The 24,910-nt window shown below is 36.9% G+C and overlaps 1 protein-coding gene across 2 annotated transcripts; it reads left to right on the top strand.

Moving 5' to 3' along the window:
- The first annotated feature begins 512 nt into the window (after positions 1-512).
- ZBTB1 (zinc finger and BTB domain containing 1) lies at positions 513-24,034 on the top strand. Of its 2 annotated transcripts, XM_063090620.1 has the most exons (3): positions 513-715; positions 14,064-15,979; positions 23,395-24,034. In XM_063090620.1, exons 2-3 carry the CDS (start codon positions 14,082-14,084, stop codon positions 23,429-23,431), a joined length of 1,935 nt encoding a protein of 644 aa, XP_062946690.1. In that variant the 5' UTR covers positions 513-715; positions 14,064-14,081; the 3' UTR covers positions 23,432-24,034. The 2 variants fall into 2 exon arrangements, with proteins under 2 accessions (XP_062946690.1, XP_062946689.1); XM_063090619.1 differs by lacking the exon at positions 23,395-24,034 and having other exon boundaries at positions 14,064-16,381.
- Positions 24,035-24,910: the final 876 nt, after the last annotated feature.

Here is a 24,910-nt window from a genome sequence, read left to right on the forward strand (position 1 = left end):
GGGAGGCCCACGGAAGGCAGGGTGGGGGGAGCGCCGGGAATGGCCGACCCTGAACAGATTGGACGTGGACGGGACAGGGCGAGGGTGCCGGCGCCCTTAGAGCGCCCGGGGCGTACGGCGAGGGAGGGCACAACTGCTGGGCCCTGCGGGGCAGGGGTCTGACATCTGGACGGAGTGGGAAAGCAGCAGCCTGCCTTTGGGGTGTCGGGAGGAGCCCAGTCACCTCCAGCTGTGCAAACAGGAGGAGGAGGTCCCAAGGCTACCCTTGGGAGAGGGGCGAGAGGGGTGGTCAAGCCGCAGCCGTGGCGGCCCCCGCGGTGCGGGTTGCGCCAGCCTCCTCGGAGCCCGACGCAGAAACTTGTTGCAACAAACAGGCGACCGCGGGTGCCCCTAGCAGCCAGCGGCGGAGTGGGTGGGCGGGCGAGAGGGAGGGGAAGGCTGGCGGACGCCGCAGCGAACTGGTGGGCAGACCCGGAGTCGCCGCGTAAGCGGGGCCGGCTCAGTGCGGTGCGGCAGGCGCGGCTGTGCGGCAGCGGAAGTCCTTTGTTGCAGCACAGTCCCTGGCAGAGCCAGAGCCTTTCCGCGCAGCCCAGCCCGAGCGCCGCACGCCGCCGCCACTGCAGCTTACGGCCCTTTCGCCTCCGCCCGCCTTTCCCGCGGCTGATTTGCCTTAAACTCCTTAAAATCTCCCCAGCCCAGGTTCCTGCTGCGGCCGGTGAGTATTTGCCAGTTGTGGGGCTTTTCTGCGCAACTTTGGTCCGGGCCACGGGCCTGGCGGAGTGCGGGGACGGAGCGGCGCCTACCCGTGCGGGGAGCCGGAGCGCGGCGGAGGCGCTGCGAGGACCCGGCGACGGGCGACTGCTGAGCCGCCTGCTCCGTGCCAGCGCGCCTGGTCCCGGGCGTGCGGCCTCCTTGGGTCGGAGGCGAAGCCCCCGCGGGGGCTAGTTCCCAAATTAGTTACCTTCTTTTCCTTTTCTTTTTCTGCCCCCCCCCCCGGGGGGAGGGGAGGTGTAGACGGGAGGCGGGAGGACCCGGTTGATTGACGTGCCCAGAGCCCGCTTCGCTCAACTTACAGCTGCGGCTCCTCGGCGGGTGGGAGGGGAAGTGTCCCGGAGCCCGAGGCCGCAGACTTGGGCGCGCTCCGAGGGAGGAGGCGTAAGAGCCGTGCAAATTCTTGCTGCGCTCTTTCCCACCCCCTCTCTCCGGCACACACGCTTTTTGTGCAGTAAAAAGTGGTGGGTTTGGGAATTTGCAGTGGAAAAGATCTTCTGTTTCCTGGGACGCGAGTGCTTTCGCTTCCAGTGGTGGGCGCTTACTAGAAGTTCTGTTAGTGTCGGTTAATGTGTTGGATGTAGGTCGGGACTTGTTATCACCACAGTATCTAGGCATCGGTCTGAGCTCAGCCACCCCTCCCAGTCTCCCTTTCTACTTAAGCAAACGAGTGCACATACTGAAGAGTTGACATGGTATTTTCCAATTTGGGCACGACAAGAAAAGGTGGATGAAAGTCCTTGATGTGTTCTGGGGATAGGACATTTGTGTGTGTGCAATCATGTTCCTAAGTCGACTTTCAGAGTGGTAGGTACAACGCAGGTTCTCCACTGGTCTAAGTGCGTTTCCATATGGTACACGACAGGAAGTTTTCGCTTTGGCACTCGAACCCAAGAAACGGCAGGAGGCATTTTGAGGCAACTTAGAATCGGTTTCTTGAGTTAAAATTCTAGGCATTCTGAAGGAGATTTGGTAAAGGCTGCAGTTCTTATGATCACTTCAAAGCAGTCACGGTCTTTGACATATTCGATTCTATGAAGTTTTGTCAGTGCAAATGGATATCTGGAGAAATGGGGAAAATTGAGATACAAAAAGATGAAGCGTAAATATGGCTGGCCATCATTTTGCTCATATCCTCAAAACTTTCCTTTTGAATCACTTGCTGACTATCTAAAAGTCTCAATAATAACTGAATGACTTTGGGAACAAGATGGAGGGCTTCCTCCTCTTAAAAAAAAAAAAGTGTGCAATAGAGCCTTTAGTTAACATCTTATGCTAGTTTTACAAACAGGATTTCTCCATTAAGACCAGATTTTCATGGTATTTAATAACTCAGGTTGAGCAGTCTTTCCTGAAGCCTTTCTATTCTTCCCACCCCTAATATGATGGCCTACTCTTTTTGGGTTTTGGGGGGAAGAGGGGCAGGTGCCTCACTGTCAGAGAAAAGAAAAACCATATTTTAACCAGGACCACTTGCTCTTGACCTTGTGTTTTTGCTTTAACACTGCTAAATTTTTGTACTGTTTCCTCATTCTCCTCTTTTGCCAGGCTCTGGGGAAGAGTCAGTTCCTGGACCTTTTTAAGAGTGTCCCTGTGTTCTTTGCAGCACCATTACCCTTTCTAATGTGCAGAAGAAAAAAATTGCCTGCTTTCAGACCTGTCCTTTTCTAGCCAGGAAAAGCACTAAGCCTTTTTCTATTAACCTCTGGCCCAAAGGGGAAGAAACCATTTGGGATAGAAGTGCAGAAAAATTTCCGTGGATTTTTATTTTTACAATACAATCTGTTGACCTCCAAAAAATCGAGGTATATTTGAGAAACATCTGCTTGAGAGGTCACTTTGGTCTCTACAGAATATTTTCTCCTGATATTTTCTTACTGTGCTAGTAGCTCTTAACAGTAAAATAAAGTTACTTTATTTGTTCTTATATTCATGTGTGAACTGTGTTAAAGTTTATTCATGTCTATTTTTTTCTCAAAATGGAAATATTTTTTATAATATCCATGTTCTTTGTAAAATTCAACCTGTACTGAAGTACATAAAGTACAAAAATGAAAGTCATACTGACTCCCACTCCCCAGAGATAATCACCGCAAACAGTCAATTCCTTGTTTAAAACAAGAGAAGGCAACAGTTGAGCACTGCTGTGTGTACTTCACCCTGCCTAGGGATGGTCTGTGGTGATTCATGGGCTCGTGTTCTCTGTTCACTGCTCAGGTGGGTGAGAACTGCCAGTTAGAGGGAAAAGGGAGTGTTTTGCATTGGACTGATTTAAAATTATATGATTAAGTAATAGACAGGAGAGTTTTGATATAACAGGGCTGCTATTTTAGGTTTGTCCTTAAAGTACTTACTCTACCTCAGTAGGCTTTTTCTCACACTTTGTTAATGTTTATGCTGATGTCCAGCCTCTGATGGATTGATGTATACTGGCCAAACTCATTAAAACAAAACGAAACCCTCACATTTGTAGAGTTTCATAGTTTATAGCTGGGAAGGAGTATGTTATACTTGCCATGAAGACCACTGCCAAGATATCCCTGTGCTGAGGGGTGGGAGTTCCTCTTGATCAGTATCCAAAGGTTACATACTGAACATCACGGAAAGGAAATTAGAGGACAGAAGGGGTTTAATTACTGCTATATTCATGTGTGGCATGGAAGGGACTGATATTGAGGAGGGGGTGGCAGGGACTCAGGCCTGAATGCCACTCATAATTGGCATCTTGGTACATATTTAAGATAGATTTCTAAGTATACTTATATTTTGGCATGAGATCTTAGTGATGGGACAGAGTCACTTATTATTAAGCCGGGTACGTTCAAAAAGAATGAGCTGTGGAGAAATTGGTGATACTCTAAAAACGAAGCCCCAAAATAGTATATAGAAATTTAATCACAACATTGATTATTTGAGGTTGTTGGGGGACATGGGTGTTTTTTATACTACTCTGTCTTCAAACTTAAAATTGTTTTCAAAAGAAAATTTGAAAATTAGAGAATTACCACCCAGATTTTCTGTTAGTTGTCTATGTGAGATGTATGTAACACTTTTTAGAGACAACCGAAGAGCTCCATCCCCACTTTAAGTCTGCAGTATTAGGGCATGCCCTGGTGGACAGTGGGAGTTAGCAGATGGAAGGGGAGATGGGGAAGTGACAAGGCATTCTGCCTATAAGATGGGGTGGTATGAGAATGATGAAAGTTGTTTAGATTCATGAAAAAGGATATCTCTGGGAGGCTTAGAATGTTCCAAAGGGGCACTTCTCTTAACAGTTATGCCCAGAAAGAATGTTGTCTAGTTTACAAAAAACTGAAACTTAGGGTTTTAAATCAAAAGAGTCACAGTTTGAGTCCCAGCTTCTACTTACAAGATGAGCAGTTTGGGGCAAATCAACCACTGATTCTGTTTCTTCATTCACAAAATGAGGATAATAAAAATACCTATCTCAGGGTTGTGAGAATCGGTTGTATAATGTATGGGAAAATACTTTGGAAATTTTCAACCACTATGTAAAAGTTGCCATGATTGAAATAAGTAAAAAAATTGATAAGCAAAATAAAACTTGCCTATTTTGACATTAATTCATTCAAAAACTCATCAAATAGCACCTAAAGACTGTTAGCGGCTCAGGGGTTACAATAATGTTGAGACAATGTCCTGATCTCAAAGAGTGTAGGGTAAAGCAGAGAAGCCAAGTAATTACAATACCTGCCTTGAGTGTGGTGATGGATATAGCATCCCAGTTAGGATGATACATAATTTGTTACCCTGTAGTTGTATGTATAGGCTATTTTGGCAGAACAGAAGAGAGGCATTTTCTTCACCCTGGGATCAGAAAGAACTTCTCAAAGAGAGTGTGAGCTGAACACTGAAAAGGTTCTAAGCAAAAGGAACCGCATGTGTGGAAAGAAGGAAGCCTTTTGCTGTGTTAGGCGATTTGGGATAAGAGAAAATCTTAAATAGATTTAAGGTTTAGAGAGTTGAGTTAAGCTTCATAGAGTGAACACTATTTTAATTTTTTAAAAATTTATTTTTAATTGAAACACAGTTGTACATATCTGTGGGGTACAGTGTTGAATATCAATACCTGTGAACATACTTTTTTGATACTTTTTATTGGTTTTATTTCATTGAATTTTAGTTAGATGAATGTGAAGTTTTCAGGACTTTGGTTAGAAGTAAGCACAAAGAACACTGAAGCCGCAAAATTGGAAACAATACAAACTTTAAAAATGTGTAGTATCTTCTGAAAGAAGGAAACTTGGTAATCCCTCCCAAAACTATAAAGAGCTGCCTCACCGGTTATTCATTCAGCAGCATTCACTGAATACCTATTATACTCCAGAGAAACAAATGAGCCAAAGTGCTTGCCTTCAGGTTGCTCACAATCTAGTGGAGGACCAACACATAATTATAGTAGCCAATTCTTATTTAGTACTCACTCTGTGACAGACACTGCCTCACAATAACCCTAAAAACTAGGGAGGATTACAAAACCTTAGATGAAGGAATTGAGGCAGATATTGAGAAAGCAACCCACTCAAGGTCATATACTTAATAAGTGTCAGAGGCAGAATTTGAACCCAGTCGACCTGGCTAGTCTGTGCTCTTTTTTTTTTTTTTTTAAAGCAGCTGGCCAATATGGGGATCTGAACCTTTGACCTTGGTGTTACAACACCATGCTCTAACCAACTGAGCTAACCAGGGCCAGCCCTGTCTGTGTTTTAATGCCTCTTTTATGTTACTGTTCTGATGATTAAAATATAATGTAATAAGTGCAAAATAAGGAGTAATACACTAATATAAAAACATAAAATAGTGGGAAAGGAGGCTTACAGAAGGCTTTCTGGAGGAGGTGATAAACTGACTCTTAAATGATATGTGGGAGGTTCAGATGGAAGAACCAATCAGCATGAATAAAACTAGAGGTAAGAAATACATGAAGTATATTGGAGATGGGGGAAGTGGGGGGGGGGGCAGTTTTTATGTTGTTCGAAGCAGGAAGTAGCCAAACATGTAAGACTAGATGGGTGGACATGGAGGCCTCTGTATACCTCACTAAGGAGTTTATACTCTAGCCTGAGGATATGTGAGGAAAACCATAGGAAAATGATATGGTCTGATTGTTCTTATATATCATCTGAGAGTGAAGGATGGATTTGAAGGACCAGATAAGGAGCCTGCTGTAATAACTCAGGAGTGATAATAAAGACCTCACGAGGGTAGGGAAGGTAGGGATGGAATAAAGGGGCAGATCTGAGAAATATTTAGTAGGAAAATTGGCAAGACAATAGTTGATTATGAGGGAGTAGTTCTAGGTGACTCCGAAGTAGCCTGGGTGATTGGTGCGTAGGGGTGGCAGCTGAGACAGAACACAGGGGGAGGAACAGTTTTAGGTGGGTGCCAGTCTGAGTCCACAGAATGAGTGCTGTGCAGTAGATAGATGTCCTACAAAATGAACCCTGAGAATATGAATGCAATGTGCAAAAAGTGACTTCCTGGTGAAACTGCTTTTAGCTGAGAGGAGCCTACTGTTTACACAGTGCCCTCTGGTGGTGAGAAGATGCTGTGCTGCCTATTTACTATGAACAGGTCAAAATGTAGACTGCCTGGATTAAACTTTTCCTCCTCCACTCCTGGAGGGAGAGAGGAATGTTCCAGATGCCACTATTTTGGCAACCTCAGCTATCCACTGCCTTGGCATGAAGCAAAAGAGGAAGGCAATTTCATTGACTTTGAACAAAGTTCAGGAATTAAAATCTTATGTTTTACTCATAGAGTCCTTCCCTAGGTCCTTACAGAAAAAATAATTATGTAGATTCATTTCTAATGAGTTTTTGTCTGATTACACAACCTGTAAGAGATTGAAATTGTGGGCGGCAGGAGATCAGCACACCTTTTAGAAGTGACAGTTATTGGCTTGACAAGCAAGGAGACAGAAAAATACTAACCAACCAACAAACCACAGTCTCCAGAAGCATAGCAGTCTTAAAGTCATTTAGTGTGGGTACAAACAATCCTTGCAAATTTGAACAGTTTCTGTATTTCGGCAAAACATAATTGATGCAGAAGAGAAAACGGACAGCCAGGTAGTACTGTACATGGGGGCTGTAGTTAGAGTAGTATGACGAGCCCTAGACTAGGATTAAGGAGACCAATGTCTTATCGTGACAGCCACTAAAACTGGATGTGACGTTGAGCATATCACTTAACCTCAGTTTGCTTTCTGGTCTATAAAGCAGTGGGTTGAACTTGAGCATTTCATAAAATTCTGTAAACTGTTCACAATGATAATATTTTTAAACAATTGTGCTTAGGTTGAAAAGGCAAAGAAATATTTGTCATCTAATTTATACAAGAATCTTGTGAGGAGTATGATGATTCTGATTTTATGGATAAGAATAGTAGGCTTAGAGAGGTAAAGAAGTTTCCTCATAGTGGTAGAGCTGGTACTGAAATCTAGCAGCATCTGCTTCTTGGGCTCTTTTTTAATTCTTTTATTTAACAAACATGCATTGAGTGCCAACTGTGTGGGAAGAGTGTGGTAGTCAAAAGGAACACAAAGGCCATTAAGCCTTGTCCCTGTCCTTGAGGGCTCAGTATAGTAGGCACTGCTGTACCATGCTGCTCTTTAGATCTCTGTCAGCACTGGTACAAGTAATACTACAGCACTCTTAGGATTAATATACAACTGCATTATGGTTTTAAAAGACTTTAGGGTGTAAGCATAAAACTGAGCTACCATTTATAGCATTGTTTCTGTGGAAATATATGTTGCAAGTTCCAATTTCAGAACTTCCTGTACTAAGTACTGAATTTGAAGTCTAATAACCAACTACAATGTCTGGTCTAAATAGTGAATAAAATTTTTCAAACTTGATCATGTCTGTCATTTACGTGTCTTGAAATAAAACCTTTTATCTTTAGGAGCCTCTACAACTGGTTATTTCAGGAAGTTTCAAGGAGAAAACCTAAAGAATTTAATCAGTTTTAGAGACTGAACTGTATACCTTGGAAAATAGTATTCTAGGAAAGAATTTTGCCAATATGGCATTATTTTTATAGATGGAAAAATCTTCAAGGCATAATCTTGGGTTTGAGAGTCTTAGTGCTTATGTTCTAATCCCAAGAAGTCCTCTTTTTGTGGCCTTAGGAAGTTTGCCTCTGTTTGTTGGTGGCTGGCCAGTATAGGGATTGAACCCTGACTCTGATGTTTTCAGCACCACGCTCTAACCAACTGAGCTAACCGGCCAGCCCTGTATGTCTCTGTTTTTTAATCTGGAAAATGGGTCTTATAACAGTACCTACTTTGTAGAGTTTGTTATGATAATTAAGCGCTAAAGTTGTATACATATATACATGCATACATACATGTATATGTGTAGTGTATATGTGATAACTCCTTGTCATAGTCCAGTTTGTGTTGCTATAATGGAATGCCACAGTCTGGGTAATTTATAAAGAAAAGATGTTTATTTCTTACAGTTCTGGAGGCTGAGAAGTTCAAGGTGGAGGGGCCCACATTTGGTAAAGGCTTTCTTACTGCATCATCCTACGGTGGGCAGTGGAAGGACAAGAGAGCACAGGAGAGCAAGAGAGCAAGAAGGGGCTGAAATCACTTTTAAAACAAGCCCACTTTCAATATTTACCCACTCCCACAATGACATTAATCCATTTATGGGTTTGCCAGTGGCTAATTTGGAAGAGTGTGGTGTTGATAACAACAAGGTCAAGGGTTTAGATCCCTGTATGGGGGAGCTGTCAGGAAGAAAAAAAAAAAAAAAACGTTTATGAGGGTGGAGAGACTTCATGTCCTAATCACCTCTTATTAGGCCCCACCTCCCATCACTGTTGCATTGGGGATTATGTTTCCAACACATGAATTTTGGGGGACGCATTCAAACCACAGTCCTGCCTATACATTTGCCTAGTATAGATCCTAGTAAGGATTAACAAATTTGCATAGAGTAAGGATTAACAAATGCTAGCTATTTGTATTATTATTGTATTACGGTTATCATTCACCCTACCTTCATAACCTTCACCTATCAGCTAAAACTCTACCTTCTGGTAAAGCAAATCTACCTTCCTTCCCATTATATTTCTAGCCAAGCTGCTGTGTACCCCTCCCCAGTTATTTACATACATACTTATACAAATACCTGAAGTGCCTTTCCCCTTGCTTTCTTTTTTTTTCTATTCTACTCATTCATCAAGGCTTCACTCAGTCCTACATCCTCCCTAAAGCCGACTGTTTTGGTATAATTCATGCTTTTCTTCTAAACTTTTGCTGAACTTTATTCAATATAATTTAGCACTTAATCTCAAATTTTTTTGTTGGCTTCAAATTTTTTTTTTAACAATGAATTCACTGGTCACTTTGTTTCTTCTAAATCAATTTTATTTATATTTATTTGGGGGGGTACAGTGTGTTGTTTCAATACATGCATGTCTAGCACAATGATTCACTTAGGGTAGATAGCATAGTTTTGTCCCCATTAGTTTACTCCTAATGTTCCCCCCAACCCTAACCCCTTCCAGCCTCTGGTATCTTGGTTTCAAATGTAATTTCAAACATATGATTAGCTCTATTGTACATCATCCTTCTCTACCCTCCACCTCAATGCTTTATCCGGTGTTAGGAACATTGTAGGTGTTCAATACATTCTGATACTCTGATTTTAAAATATGAAAGAATCATTACATTCCAGACTTTTTAAAAAGATATTCTACAATCCTCAAATTAAATTCATATGCGTACATTCAATCATATAAGACATAGAAATAGGTAAAAGGAAATGAATGTATATACTTAAATCTCCTTTGAGATCCAAAGGTAATTGTAAGTAGTTCAGAGATTAGGGTGCTGAATTGGGAATCTGATGCTAGGCTCTCCTCCAGACTTTCACTAAGGCTGTGCAAATCATCTTCAAATGCTTCATTGGTAATACAACTCTGTGACACAATTTAGAGGGTGATTATTTGCCTTAAAGAAGGAGTCACTTCAAAATTCCTTTAAGTTACTTCTTCATTCATTTTATATGCTTATTTATAGACCCTTAAATTATCATTTGGCCAAGGCTGGAGCAAAAGAAACTTCCAGCAAAACTGTTATTTCCAATTTAAGAGATTTAGCAATGGAGCAAAAATTTCTGAAATCTTACTATGTCAGTGAGAAATTTACTAGCTTACACAGTATGACTTAGGGAACACAGCTATGATATTAAACTACCTATAGATAGAGATGTATAGATAAAACCACATTACAGATAAAGAGTTCAGATGGGGGACTCACTTGTGAAAAAGCACCTGGCCAATAAACCCTGTAATAAGTACTCGTGTCCAGTCCTTGGCTGAGTGTTTTTTGCAGAAGGCCACGTCTCATAGTACCAAGGAAGTATTTTATGTGGTTAATACTGTCTGGGTGGTCAGGAGTCCTTGTTCTGTAGTCCTACTATGTACATTACCACAGCTAACTATACTCTGGTACATTGTTTAGCAGCCCTAGATCTTTGCCTTCTGTGAAATTAGAATGTTGGATAGATTAGATCTTGCTAAGCTCTAAAAGTCTGACTGTCTAAATTACTTAATATGCTTAATGTGCTTGGTGGCTGTTTCTGAATTTGAGATGAGCTGGTAAACTTTTTCTATCTAAAATTTTAAAAATTCAGTGTAAAAAGTTTTGAATTACCTAACTCCTTATTCTTGCTGGAGTACTACACCCTGGGTATCATTTAGCCTTATGGGAATACCTGGTGGTGCATAGCCTGTTATCCTTATCGAAAAGACATTAAGTCCTTTGAATCACTTTTGAAGGTTCTGCTCTCAGCCCCAGCGCTTGACTTCTAGTTGTGACAAACTTGTACCAGCGATGCAGCTAGAAACACAAACAAAAACAATTGCAGATTTCAGTCATAAAAACAGGAACAGCTGAAATATAAGCAATCCTTTTATTTATTTAAAACTTCTTACAAGCTTTACTATAACATAAAAGAACACTAGGTTTTTTTGGTTGCATGATTAAGGATGTAAAAAAATTGAAAAGAGCAGATTTCTTTTGGAATTTAAAATCATTAACTAATAAAAATGAATGTAATTTGGGTAGAAAGGATGAAGAGAAAAGAAAAAAGTGATTATAAAAAATTTTAATGCAAAAATTATTTTCAAGAGATAACAAGCTAAAAGTTTCACAGGAATTTAGATCCATCTTTTCCTGCCCCATACCCCTCCACCTTTTTTTTTTTTTTTTTTTTTTTTGGCAGCAGGCTGGTATGGGGATCCAAACTCTTGACCTCCACTACCTTTTTTTCTTTTTTTGGTATATTAGCCTTTTTAAAGCTTTTTTGAATGAGATGTTACAAGAATGGAGTTGCGAGTACTAATGTGTGAATGATTGCTATTAAAAGTTATTCTACCTAAAATCAGTTTTACTCAGAACTTGGACATCCACCTAATAGTGTTGCATAAAACTACAATTCTAAGTCAGCCTAGAAGCTGTAGCATTAGCACTAAAAATTAGATACAGTACTTGTTCAGCTTCTACCTCTATCAGGGGAAGATAGGAGTACAGACAGACATGGAGACAGTGGGATTCCAACCCAGGTCTGTCTGATTCAGAGTCCTTATTCTCTCCAATACATCATGATGCCTTCTTCCAGAGTGAGCCCTTTAATGAGTGCATGTTGAATGAAATCACTAATTTAGAAAAAGTCAAAATTCTCCTCAATAATGTATCCTTGAGATTACGGAGTACCTGTGCTATTGCTGACTCTCAGTACTTAATACAGTGCCTGGTACACCAAAGGTGCTTAATAAGTGTTTGTTGAATGAATACATGTGCATTAAAATGCTATAGATGCTCTTATTTGTTTTAGTGTTTTGTTATCACAGAGTATATGTATTTTTGCTAATTTAATTGAATTGTGACTATAGCTACAGATGTGTCTGTCATATTGGTCTTCTATGTATTAATTTTGGTGGCTGACCATAAAACTGCTTTTCATTTAGATATGAAAGGGTCCTTGGAACTTTTAAGCTACTTAAAGTGGGCTTGGGTCAACATTTTTGTGTATTTTTTTCATCTTTTTTTTTTTTTCACCTTTTGAAAGAGGTTGTGGTGGTGTTGTCTGGATTTGTTTTATATTATTACAATTGTAACATAATTTTGTATACTGCTTATTTATTTGACTCCCCATTGTGAAAATTTTTCCCACTTCTATAGTCTGCATTTATAAATACAATTTTTAAAGGCCACATGACAGTGGATTCTAGGGAGTAGATTTACCTTAGTTTCCTTAACAACTCCCTTACTATAAGGCTGAATTCAAATTATAAATAACACATTGATGACTATATTTGTGTATACATTGAATTTTGTATTTAGGTACATGCTGAAAGTGATTCCTCACAGTTTTAGTACAGATATTTGAGTAACAGAGGTTTGAAATATTGTTTGTACTTGAAACACTTGATCTTACTTCCAAAAAAGGTACAGTGGTTGCAATTTGAAGAAGGCAGGAGGTCTCATCATAAGCCACCTTCATTTCATCAGACCCACATCCCTGGCTATGAAACTCCATGTCCTTAGGCAGGGAAATAGGAAGGAGGAGGCAGGATGGGCCTGTACGTAGTAAGGAAAAGGGGTATGTCATCCATATTTGATCTGTGAGGAACAGATAAAAAGCAAGTAGAAGTAAGTAAACTTAGATACTCTCTTAATTACTACTGCAGGGATTGAAGAGTTTTGGAACTGAAGAATGAGCGTTTTATTTCTCTGAATAGCTTGTTACATGTTCTTTTTAAGTTCATTCAAATTGCCTAGGAACTTGTTTTTAAGCAGAAGATAGATTCTGAAACCTTATGTATACAGATTAAAAATTGAGGCTAAAATTGGATCTTATTTTAGCTTTATCATATAACAGATAGGACTTCTAGTGCTTTTAGTATTTTCCTCTCCTTTATTCAAAGTCAACTCTCTACATTAAAAATACAGTGTCCACCATTGCTGTTAAGTGAAGAAAACTAGTTGCAGAAAGATATATGTGTAGTGTGATATAATTTAGGTTAAAAAACACAAAAAATAGCGAAACTATGTGCCTAGTACATAGTAGGTACTCAATATGTTGACTGTGTATGTATGCATATAAACAGATCCAGAGAGTTTAGAGGGGTTACCTGTGGGAAAAGTTATGCGACCTGAGGTGTGTTTTTATTCCATATACTTCTGTGCTTGAATTTTTGCGATGAGCATGTGTTACTTTTGTATGTTTTTTTCCTAACACTTAAAAAAGGAAGAAAAATTTATAGTTTAAGAATAGATACCTCCTTCCCAAATAAATCCCTGCTTCTTTTTACGCTAAAGTGTATGCCAAGCAATGTGAGACATAGTCTAACTCTATAGAATTATTCCTTCTCCAGTCATTCAAGATAAAAGAAAGGAATTAATCAAACCTATTTGTTTGGTGCCATTTCCATATAATCTAGTAAGGTTTTTTAAATAGAATTTTTTTTTCTATGGAAAATTTCAAACATAAATGATTTCAAACATAAATGAAAATAGAATTATGCCTGTCTCCCAGCTTCAATAGTTATCAACACACGGCCAATCTTGTATCATCTATAGCCCCACACTCACTCCATTTATTTTGAAGCGTATCTCATATATCATCTATAAATACTCCAGTATGTATATCTAAAAGGACTCTTTTTTAACACAACCAAAATACCCTTATCACACTTAAAAAATGAGCAATAGTTCCTTCATATCAGTGATCTAAGAAGTTTTTAATACTCTATCTAGTTAGTAACTTTCAGTTTGAGTTGCTATTTACTTTCATTGTTCATATCCTTCAAGTACTTTTATTTTATTTATTTATTTTTTGTGTGGCTGGCAGGTAAGGGTACCTAAATCCCTGACCTTGGTGTTATTAGCACCACACTCTTAAACAAGGGAGCTAACTGGTGAGCCCTCCAAGTATTTCTAAATTAATATCTTTTTCCTTCCAAATTTAGTATTCTTTTTTTTCCCCTAGAGTTGTATTAAAACCAAAATTATGGTTTTTGCTTTTGACACCTTTGTTCAATATGAGAAACCTAAATACATGGCTGAGTATCTTCAAATGTAAAAAATGATTCAGGTATATGTTGAGTTTCACTACATTAGAATAGAAAGTTATTCATACTTTGATTGTAATAGCAAAGTCACACAAGTCAAATCATGATAAAAATTATTCTTTTTCCAAGTGCTTTTCTGATATCTTGGCTGACTTTAATATTTTTGTTTTACATAGGTCTCTCATTAATAGAAGATGGCAAAGCCCAGCCACAGCAGCTACGTCCTTCAGCAGCTAAACAACCAAAGGGAATGGGGTTTTCTCTGTGACTGTTGTATTGCAATTGATGACATTTACTTTCAAGCACACAAAGCAGTTCTAGCTGCCTGTAGCTCCTATTTTAGAATGTTTTTCATGAACCATCAGCATAGTACTGCACAACTGAATCTCAGCAACATGAAAATTAGTGCCGAGTGTTTTGATCTCATTTTGCAATTTATGTATTTAGGAAAAATTATGACAGCTCCCTCCAGTTTTGAACAGTTTAAAGTGGCAATGAACTACCTACAGCTGTACAATGTTCCTGACTGCTTAGAAGACATACAGGATGCAGATTGTTCTAGTTCAAAATGTTCATCTTCTGCTTCCAGCAAACAGAACAGCAAAATGATATTTGGGGTAAGAATGTATGAAGACACTGTGGCTAGAAATGGCAATGAGGCCAACAGGTGGTGTGCAGAGCCAAGTTCAACAGTAAATACACCACACAATAGAGAGCCTGATGAAGAGTCTTTACAATTAGGTAATTTTCCTGAACCACTATTTGATGTATGTAAAAAAAGTTCTGTGTCCAAATTATCTACTTCAAAAGAACGTGTGTCACGACGCTTTGGACGGAGTTTTACCTGTGATAGCTGTGGATTTGGCTTTAGCTGTGAAAAATTATTAGATGAGCATGTGCTAACCTGTACGAACAGACATTCATACCAAAACACAAGATCTTACCACAGAATAGTAGATATTAGAGATGGAAAAGATAGTAACATCAAAGCTGAATTTGGTGAAAAGGATTCTTCCAAAACATTTTCTGCACAGACGGACAAATACAGAGGAGACACGAGCCAGGCTGCTGATGATTCAGCCTCAACCACTGGAAGCAGAAAAAGTAGCACAGTGGAGTCTGAAATAGCCAGTGAAGAAAAAAGCAGAGCTGCTGAGAGGAAAAGAATCATTATCAAGATGGAGCCAGAAGACATTCCTACAGATGAACTGAAAGACTTTAACATTATTAAAGTTACTGATAAAGACTGTAATGAATCCACTGACAATGATGAATTAGAAGATGAACCTGAAGAGCCATTTTATAGATATTACGTTGAAGAAGATGTTGGCATTAAAAAAAGTGGTAGGAAAACTCTAAAACCTCGGATGTCAATAAATGCTGATGAAAGAGGTGGTTTAGAAAACATGAGGCCTGCTAACAACAGCAGTCCAGTACAAGAGGATACTGAAAATGCTTCTTGTGAGCTGTGTGGACTCACAATAACGGAGGAGGATCTGTCATCTCATTACTTAGCCAAACACATTGAAAATATCTGTGCATGTGGGAAATGTGGACAAATACTTGTCAAGGGTAGACAACTTCAGGAACATGCTCAAAGATGTGGAGAACCCCAAGATCTGACAATGAATGGGTTAGGAAGTACTGAAGAGAAAATGGACATGGAAGAGAATACTGATGAGCAGTCTGAAATAAGAGATATGTTTGTTGAAATGTTGGATGATTTTAGGGACAATCATTACCAAATAAACAGTATCCAAAAAAAGCAGTTATTTAAACATTCTGCCTGTCCTTTTCGATGTCCTAATTGTGGCCAGCGTTTTGAAACTGAAAATCTAGTAGTTGAACATATGTCTAGCTGCCTAGATCAAGATATGTTTAAGAATGCCATTATGGAAGAAAATGAAAGAGATCACAGACGAAAACATTTCTGTAACCTATGTGGAAAAGGCTTTTATCAGCGGTGTCACTTAAGAGAACATTATACTGTTCATACTAAGGAGAAACAGTTTGTCTGTCAGACATGTGGAAAGCAGTTTTTAAGAGAACGTCAGTTGCGACTGCACAATGATATGCACAAAGGCATGGCCAGGTATGTCTGTTCCATTTGTGATCAAGGAAACTTCAGAAAACATGACCATGTACGGCATATGATTTCTCATTTATCTGCTGGTGAGACTATATGCCAGGTCTGCTTTCAGATATTCCCAAATAATGAACAGTTGGAGCAGCATATGGATGTTCATCTGTATACATGTGGAATATGTGGAGCAAAATTTAATTTGAGGAAAGATATGAGATCACATTATAATGCCAAGCATTTGAAAAGAACCTAAGTGATTTTCTACTGTACTAATGTTTAGTCGATAGCATACAAAACACCAAAGCAAAGGATATGAGCTACTTAGAAATTGCTTTTATAAGATGAACTGTTGGAAAAAGTTTCAACCCTTTCACCTTTAATGTTTTGTTTAGGATCTTAAGTATCTACACTTTAGGAGTTAAATGTTTATCATTTTTGTTGTTTCTAATAGAATTCTTTGTTTTTAGTTTTTTCTTAGCTATACTTAAAAAATATTTTTAAATGTAGACTGCAAGTGGTTGTTACCCCTTCAATGACTATTAAACTTTAGTTTTTTATCAATGAGGTGATGACTTCACTATTTCTACGTGGTTTTTTTTTTTTTTTTTTCCTTTTTAAAAAATTATCCTGTGAAATTTTAAATTCAGCATCATTGGCCATTCCTGTTTAAATTTTTAAAGTTTTAAAAGTAATTTGAAGGTATCCCACTCACTTTTAGCTTTTATTTTTGTCAGTTGAACAATGAGTTAGCTACTGTTTATTCCCCCTTATTGTCAGTGAAATTAATATTCTTAGAATTCTTAAATTGACAAGCTTATTAGGCAAGTTAAGTGCACTGAACCTAAACTTTAAGGTCGACGTGGGCTCAGACTTGGCCTAAAAAGATTGGTGGACCTGAGGAAATTCTTATAAATGAATATTTCCTATAACTGATAAAAATATTATCATTTAATAATCACATTTAAAACTTATATTAAGTGTAAATCCGAATGACTTACTCCACTTGAGAAATTAGTGGGATAAAGCCATTTTGTTTGTGATATTAAATTGAACTATGACAGTTAATTAAAGAGATATTTTATATTCATTAAAAATATTTTAATTTAAAATATTCTGATTTCTGAAGTGTGTTAGTTTATCAATTATTTTTGTTTATAAATAGATTTTAATAGCTCTCTAGGAATATGACACCTAAAGGAAAATGATTTTCACCTTTAAAATTACATACTTTTGGAACTTTGAGATTTGAGAAAGCTGCCATGTATATTGATAAATTTAATAAAATAAAGAAATAAATTATAAATCTGGTTGTTCTATAAAAGTAGAGTGCACAAAAAAATGTCTTGTGTTTTATACTAAGAATTGGAAAAAATGTATTGTGGCAAATTGAGTTTATCACCATGCTTTACTATTTTTCTGTAAAGGACTATAAAATTTGAGGATTATAAAATAATCAGAACATATAAATACAAACAGTTTATCATTTTTCAGTTAAAATAGTAGTATTGCTAGTTGTTGCTGACACAGGCTCTATGTCAATTACATGTGAATTAAAACACTGGCAAAACTGACCCAACCATAAACACATCTATTGAATAGGATGCTTTTTAATATGAGTTACTTGCAGTGTAATACCCTTCTTATAATGAAAGAGATTTAATTAACTCCTATATTTTAAAATATAATTTTGTGATTATGAACAGTAATTTAATAGCATTGCTCTTTCTGTTTACATCATATTTTTTAAATATGCAAATCATATTTTTGTATACAATTTGCATAAAAACAAGTTGCCAAGAGAACTGACAAACATTGGCTAGTACAGATTTAGTTGGAAGTATTAGAGCACAGTGTGAGCTCAGAGATTTATGGGGATATATTAAAGTGTTAAGTAAAGATAGGAATAGTACAGGAGCCAGTACAGAATTAAAAAATAATGGGAAGTAGAGAGAGGCAGGGAAATATACAAAAAGATAAATAAGAAGTCAGGAATTTTTTTAAAGGCACATAGTTAACAGCAGGAAAAGTGATTCGTCTTAGTCGTAGATACAATAGCTTATCAAGTAATTAAATCTGAAATGCAACTTAAAATGAAATATGGTGTATGTATTACTGATAGGAACCTGGTAAACTGAAGTTCTAACCCAGAGACCATCAGAGAGTACAATAGTTTAAAGAGATAATATCAACTCAAACCAAATTTCCAAACTATATAGTATCTTAATAGACATAATTTTCTTTGGGATTACGTTTTTCCATGACCCTCACCAACATTTCTGTTGCAGTAACTTTCCTAACATTAAAGAACAAGGCTTTTTCTAAATACAACCATTCTTGGGCTGGCCAGTTAGTACAGCTGGTTAGAGCACCATGTAATCCCAAGATCAAGGATTCGGATCATCATACTGGCCAGCTGCCCCCCAAATTTTCTTTTTAAATAAATAAATACTATTACTCTTGAAGAAAGGATTATCTATTCCATTAGAAAGGGTTTAATTCAGTGCTTTGACATGTACTAACAACCAACAATTAGCAAGCAAATATAAAAACATTAAACATATCTCTAATATGTGATTGAGATGTTTATAGTCTCACTAAGCCACACCTCATGTTTTTTCCTAGTTTCATGTTACACAGGACACACATTTTTAGAACTAGGTACAGTGAAACATAGGCTTCTCTAGTATGTACGTTTTTCCTTACCAAGGCAAAGAGTTCATTTACAGGCTACTTGCCTTTTAAAATTAGAGAAAATGAAAAATAATCTAATACCTCTCTCCAAAACACCACTCCACCCTAATTTCCTCTTATCTCCTTTCTCTCCTGGGTGGAGCTGTAACTCATTGCTATGAATCAGGGTTGAGGAAGATGCCTGCTCATCCTGCCTTTGTAACTTATGTGTTTAGGCCCCAAACCTAAAAATGAAAGGAAAATCAAGATGGATACAGTGCAATCTTGTTCCTCTTTCTCAAAAATACAGTGAGACCCTTTTTCTTAAAAGCCCCTTTGTTCTAAACAGCAAGAAATCCAGAGGAATGGAGTCAGCACCTAACAAGCTTGCCATCAATTACAGTGCAACTTGGATGTTCTGTAATTCTTTAGTAAATAGGACTAACACTCTCAGAGATTAATCAAATACAACCAAGGCAGCAGTAGATTACAACTCAGAAATTTGTCTTAATCTCTCCCATATTTTTTTGGTCTTTTTTTCTTGTTTTGTTTTTTATTTGTCTCCCCTATTTTTAAAGTAAAAAAATTCAGAGAAATAACCCACATGAGTAGAATGGTACAAGGCAAATGTTTAATATGTAAAGTAACAGTTTGAGTACAGACAAATATCAAATTAGGAGAAAGGACTCCAGAGGGGCTATTTATAAAAATAAAATTATTAAAATAAGGACAGTTTGCTAGGGCAGTCAGAACACTAATTAAAAAGAAAAATAGACATGGAAAATCATGTTTTGTTGTAGTTTAAAAAATATGAACAGGATATAAAGGTTGAATAAAAATATATTTGAAAATTATAGATGAGTATAGATTAAAATAATTTGATTATAATTATAGAATACCTAATGAGACAATCATGAACATGCCAAGGATATGATTAATTACTTTAGATGTTAACTTTTATATTCTAAAAAAGTAGAAAGACAGGCTGGTGGTGGTTGGCAACTTTTTCCCTAGTTAAACAATACTCATTCCTTTATACCAGTAAAGAAACTTCCATATTTAATAGATCTCTGGAAAATCCCGCCCCCAAACCAGTATAATAGTATTTAAATCAAACATAAAACTTGTCATTGTTGTTAACAAAAAGCTAAATCAGTACCAAAAGAAAAGAACCTGAATGTGTATGTGCACACTTAGTTGAAAATAAAGAAATTTGATATACATACCTAATTTTAATTGGGTTTTATCATGAAATAAATTTTTAATTTTTTTTTTTTGCCATTAATCCATTTTGATCAGTTCTTCAGCTTTCCTCACCACGCTTATCTCCTTTGTAACAAATGCTTCTCAGTGATAAATGCCAGTGCTTCAACAACTTAGCATCAACAACTTCTAGGACTGCAGCGTACCAAAAATCTCTGGAGGAATACATCTTTGTAGAATCTCTCCTATATCCTTCTAGTATATCTCCTATACCTGAGGTGCAGTAAATTGGGGGTGATATGATGAATCCCAGGAAACTGAAGCAAGTAGAGTTATATTTGGTGTTAGAACTTTAAGCCACATGCCAGATTTGGAAACCCACAATTCATTCATACAAGGACTCTCACTTAGTAATCCCAGCATCCATTTATTTAGCACTCTCTATACTTTGCAAAGTGCTATACATACATAATTTTAATTAACCCTCACCACCTGATGAGGTAAGTAGCATACTGATTTTCCAGACGGAGGATTGAAGTTCAGAGAGATTGAGTATTTTTCCTAAAATCACATAAACTATATACTGGAGCTGGATTTTCAACCTAGACCTCTGACTTCTACACGTGTATACTTAACCACTAAGCTACATACTCTACCTACCAAGAAGTACAAAAAAGAGCTTTTCAGCCTAGGAACACATGTGATAAGGCTCCTGTGAGACTGTGTTCCTTGTTCATCTGTCATCTGTTGTGCCTGGTAAGGTGGCTGGTGGTAATAGTGAACATGTTGAGTAATGTGAAAATATATGAGTAGAAAACAAAACTTTTTATTTAAATAGGTCATTCATAATGATGTTTTAGACATAAATATTCAATGCTGATATATGTTTTGATTTTTCTTGATTTAAACAAAACATTTAGTGGTATTGTCAGTCATTTTGGGGGGCCCATAGTAGATGCTCACTTAAAAATTAATTTGAATTCAACTTCCACATTTCTATGTGACTTTTTTCCCCTTTATTTTCCCTATTAATGTACTTTATGTTTTAATCTCTCCCACCAGTCACCATTTCCTTATATTGTTTATGAGACTGATGAGTTTTGAAGGACTCAAATCATTTGAAAATAAATGTTCCCAAGAAAAGCAGAACGACAGAATAACCAGTTTTCTCTTTTTTGCCTTTACAGATGATGTGGATAAGAAATTCATCATTTCTAATTACCCCCCTACCTCCCAGTTACCATATTGTGATTGATTTGATTAAGATTTATAGAGCAACCTAAGTTTGCTTTAAAACAAAAGTTGGTTATTCTAGGGATTTATAATTCAATTTACTGTTTATTTTATTTTATTCAAAATATCTATGGATTTCCAGGGTAAGCTTATAAAGACAGTCTTACTCATAACAGAAATGAAAAATAATTTTAAGAAGTGACAGACAGCTGCACAACCACACTAAGCTAGCGGCAAACTTACACACACACACAGTTATTTAATGGTTTAAGTGAAACAATCCCACCCAATCAATATGATTTTAACTTTATATATCTATTACCTTATTTCAATACAACACGTTCTGTACTACTGTGTTAATCCTACTACTTTAATGATCTGTCTACCATCTGCCAAATGCTATTTTTCAAGTGGGAATAGAAGAATGAAATGGTGAAGATTCTGTGGACAATGTCTATATAATTATTTAAGTGGCCCACTTTCACTGCTTTCTGTCAAACTCAAGGTCATATTACTTGAGTAGAGTCTCACTAAAACCAGATGAAATTTGGCTACTTACACATTTATACCATGGCAAGGATTAGAATGTGTCTATAAATGACTATTGGTGAACATAAATATAAACTAAATGACAACAGCATGTAAATTTATGCTAATTTTGAATCAATTTAATACCACTTACATATCTATATGCATGTACTTAGTCGAATTTAGCATTAAGAAGTTTAAATCCTGTTTAAGTTTGTTCCCTTATATTTAAGAGAACCAGATCATTGAGGTCAATCAGTAGTGACAGAATTGTCCATCCTTTCTATTAAAATCCGCCACAGATCACTAGAGAGCAAGAAGCCATTATAACTTAATTACCCTACTCAAGTGCTGACAAAAAAGGATGGTATGACGATTACAATTCAATAGTTGGCTTGAATTGAATTGTATCAATGTACTAACCATCACTGTACTAAGTAAGAGATGACAGGAAATTGTAGGACCAAAGAATGGCAAAAATTTAAGACATGTTTTGATTTCAGAGTTAGGAATATTAATAATTTTATATGAGAAAATTTGCATAATTCTCTGTTTACCAATTTGAAAAAGGATAGAAGTATAGAGCCTATACTTAGAGCTTATAGAGCCCCCACTTAAGCTTTACTTTAAAAGTTACTACGTTGTTTAGGGCTTGGCTCACTTGGGAGTGTGATGTTGATAACACCAAGGCCACGGGTTCGGTTCGGATCCCTATGTAGGGATGGCCAGTTGGCTCACTTGGGAGAGTGTGGTGCTGACAACACCAAGTCAAGGGTTAAGATCCCTATGGCCGGTGCGCTCACTGGCTGAGCGCGGTGTGGACGACACCAAGCCAAGGGTTACAATCCCCTTACCGGTCACACACACACAAAAAAATTAATACAATTTTTAAAAAGTAAAAAAAAACATAAAAAAAAAAAGATCCCTTTACCGGTCATCTTTTATTAAAAAAATTTTTTAAAAAACGTTTCTATGTTGTCTTTATTCTACTTAAACCAATTGCTTATACCAATCAGAATCAGCAGAGCTCATTTTTTAGATGATAGAAACATCATCCAGATTACAAAAGTCACCTTTTCTTTCAAATGCTTATATTCCCTGATGTGGAAAAAATATTTTAAAAGACAATTTACTTTTTAAAAAAATTAAAGGCCATTATTATTATGGCAATGCGTTGCTGCAAAAAAATATAATTTACCCAGAATCACTGGGGCAAATTAGGAGAATTATGAACCTAGGAATTTGAAGGAAAACTCCTTTTTGTGTGTGTGTGTGTGTGTGTACTTCATTTTCATTTGCAGAGTGTACAACACAACATTTGAAGAAAGCAGTGTTAGTGTAATGGCAGACAACACTCAGTAAAAAGAATATGAACTATTAAATTTGTTAGATCTATGTTTCAATCAGAGATTTGCCATTAACAAGTTACAGTACATGGTAAAATTATTTTATTTGAAGGAAAACACTTTTTAACTGCTTCCTTCCTACTTTCCTCTACCTGTCTGACCTCCAAGTCTTTATGTTACATATTTATGTGCCCTACTCATGTTCTAGCTCAGACCATGCAAGAACAAAAATACAAGGTGCCCGTTTGAGTTACATTTGAGAAGTAATTAAATAAATTCAAATACTAGGAGCTATGCTTTTGTTCCCATTCTCTGTTCTGTTAACAGTGTGCTGGCCTAGTGCTAAAAGCCAAGAAATTCTGACCTAACAATTATGTTGTATCTTGTAGAGCAGTCAACTTGTAATATTATTTTTCTTGAGTTTTGTCTTTTTCTGTGTGGCAGTGGTGAAATAGGGCCTTCTAAACTTCTGGAGAAGTGAAAGATCTGAATTTGGAGAGGACATGGGGAAGAATCAATCTTCAGCAGATAATCTTTAAGTGCAGACCCAGGAATATCAGATCTGAAGTGGCACCATCTTTTCTGTCTTCCTGACAAACTTCATCAACCCCAAAAGTTCCAGTTGAAAAGATCCAAGAAAACTCAGTAAAGATCACTTTGGAATCACTTTGTTGTAACAAAATTGATTCATAGTGACTCTCCTAGTATTTGTGGAAAATCTGCTAAAGAAAAGTAACTAGAAAATTCATATGACATCAGTGGTTAAAGCTACACTAAAATGAAACTTCACATGCTAATTATCTCCAATAGTCCTTTCTAAAATAAAAGGGCTTGCTAGGCTACTGTAAATACATTACAAAGAGAGATAATCACATACCTGTATAAACACATATATAATTCTAAACTTAAAATAACCAGAATTATAGCTTACAGATTATGAAATGTAGTTAGGCAATTTAAAAAGTTACACCCAAAAATCTGTAGAGTAGAAGTAAAAAGAAGTGGGTACACAAAAAAATCTTCAAGATCAACGTTTTAACAAAATAATCTAGTTATTACTCACTGTAAAATAACACTTGCCCTTCCTCCTTTCTCACTTTATATACCAGTCACTTATTAATATTAATGAGGCTCCCTTTTATGTGTAACTTGAAGGATGAACAGAAGTGGTATTACTTCAATAGTGGTAGATTTACACAAATCAAAGACATTATTTTCTTCCGAACTTAATAATGTAACCTAATAAGGCAGAATTAATTTCTGTTAAACATTTATTCTCCATATTAATGTACAATGCCATACTTCTCAGCTTCAGATTTTAAGATAAAATTTAGCTTTTTAAATAGAAGTACTTAACCTATTGAATGAAACAACAGTTAACATGTTTAAAAGAACTTTTCACAGAGAAATTAAATGTTTGGTGAGACTTTAATCTGGCTAAAAATGCTTTTATATATATACACATTTCTTAACTATATGAATCGTATAACCATTTTATTTCCTGTGAATATACCTGTAGTTTCACTTTTCGTTAACTATGTACCCAATTCCTTATTATTATTTTGTTTCTTGTGCAGTATCATGTTATATATTTTCAGAAATGCTTACTTTACTTTTATGCCTATTTCTTCAAATATTTTAATAAGGAGTTGCACAGAGATTTAACTTAAAGTATACTTAATAGTATATGCAAGAGTTGTCATTTAAAGACCCGAGCTATAAAGTAGGATAACTTGAATATTCATTCTAATAATTAGACTAAGTGAAAATCAAAGAGTTAATTACAATATGATAGTTGGTACAGGGGGGAGAAGGGAGAAGAGAAATCCACTAAAGAGTTCAAATACATATGAATTCAGTTGCTTTAATAAAAATAAATAAGTCTAGAGAAGTGTTAGAATCTATAAAACACAGGAGTTAATCTCTTAGGAACAGGAAGTAGCATATAGAACTGCAGACT

Source organism: Cynocephalus volans, chromosome 3, assembly GCF_027409185.1.
Source record: "Cynocephalus volans isolate mCynVol1 chromosome 3, mCynVol1.pri, whole genome shotgun sequence".
NCBI lineage: Eukaryota > Metazoa > Chordata > Mammalia > Dermoptera > Cynocephalidae > Cynocephalus > Cynocephalus volans.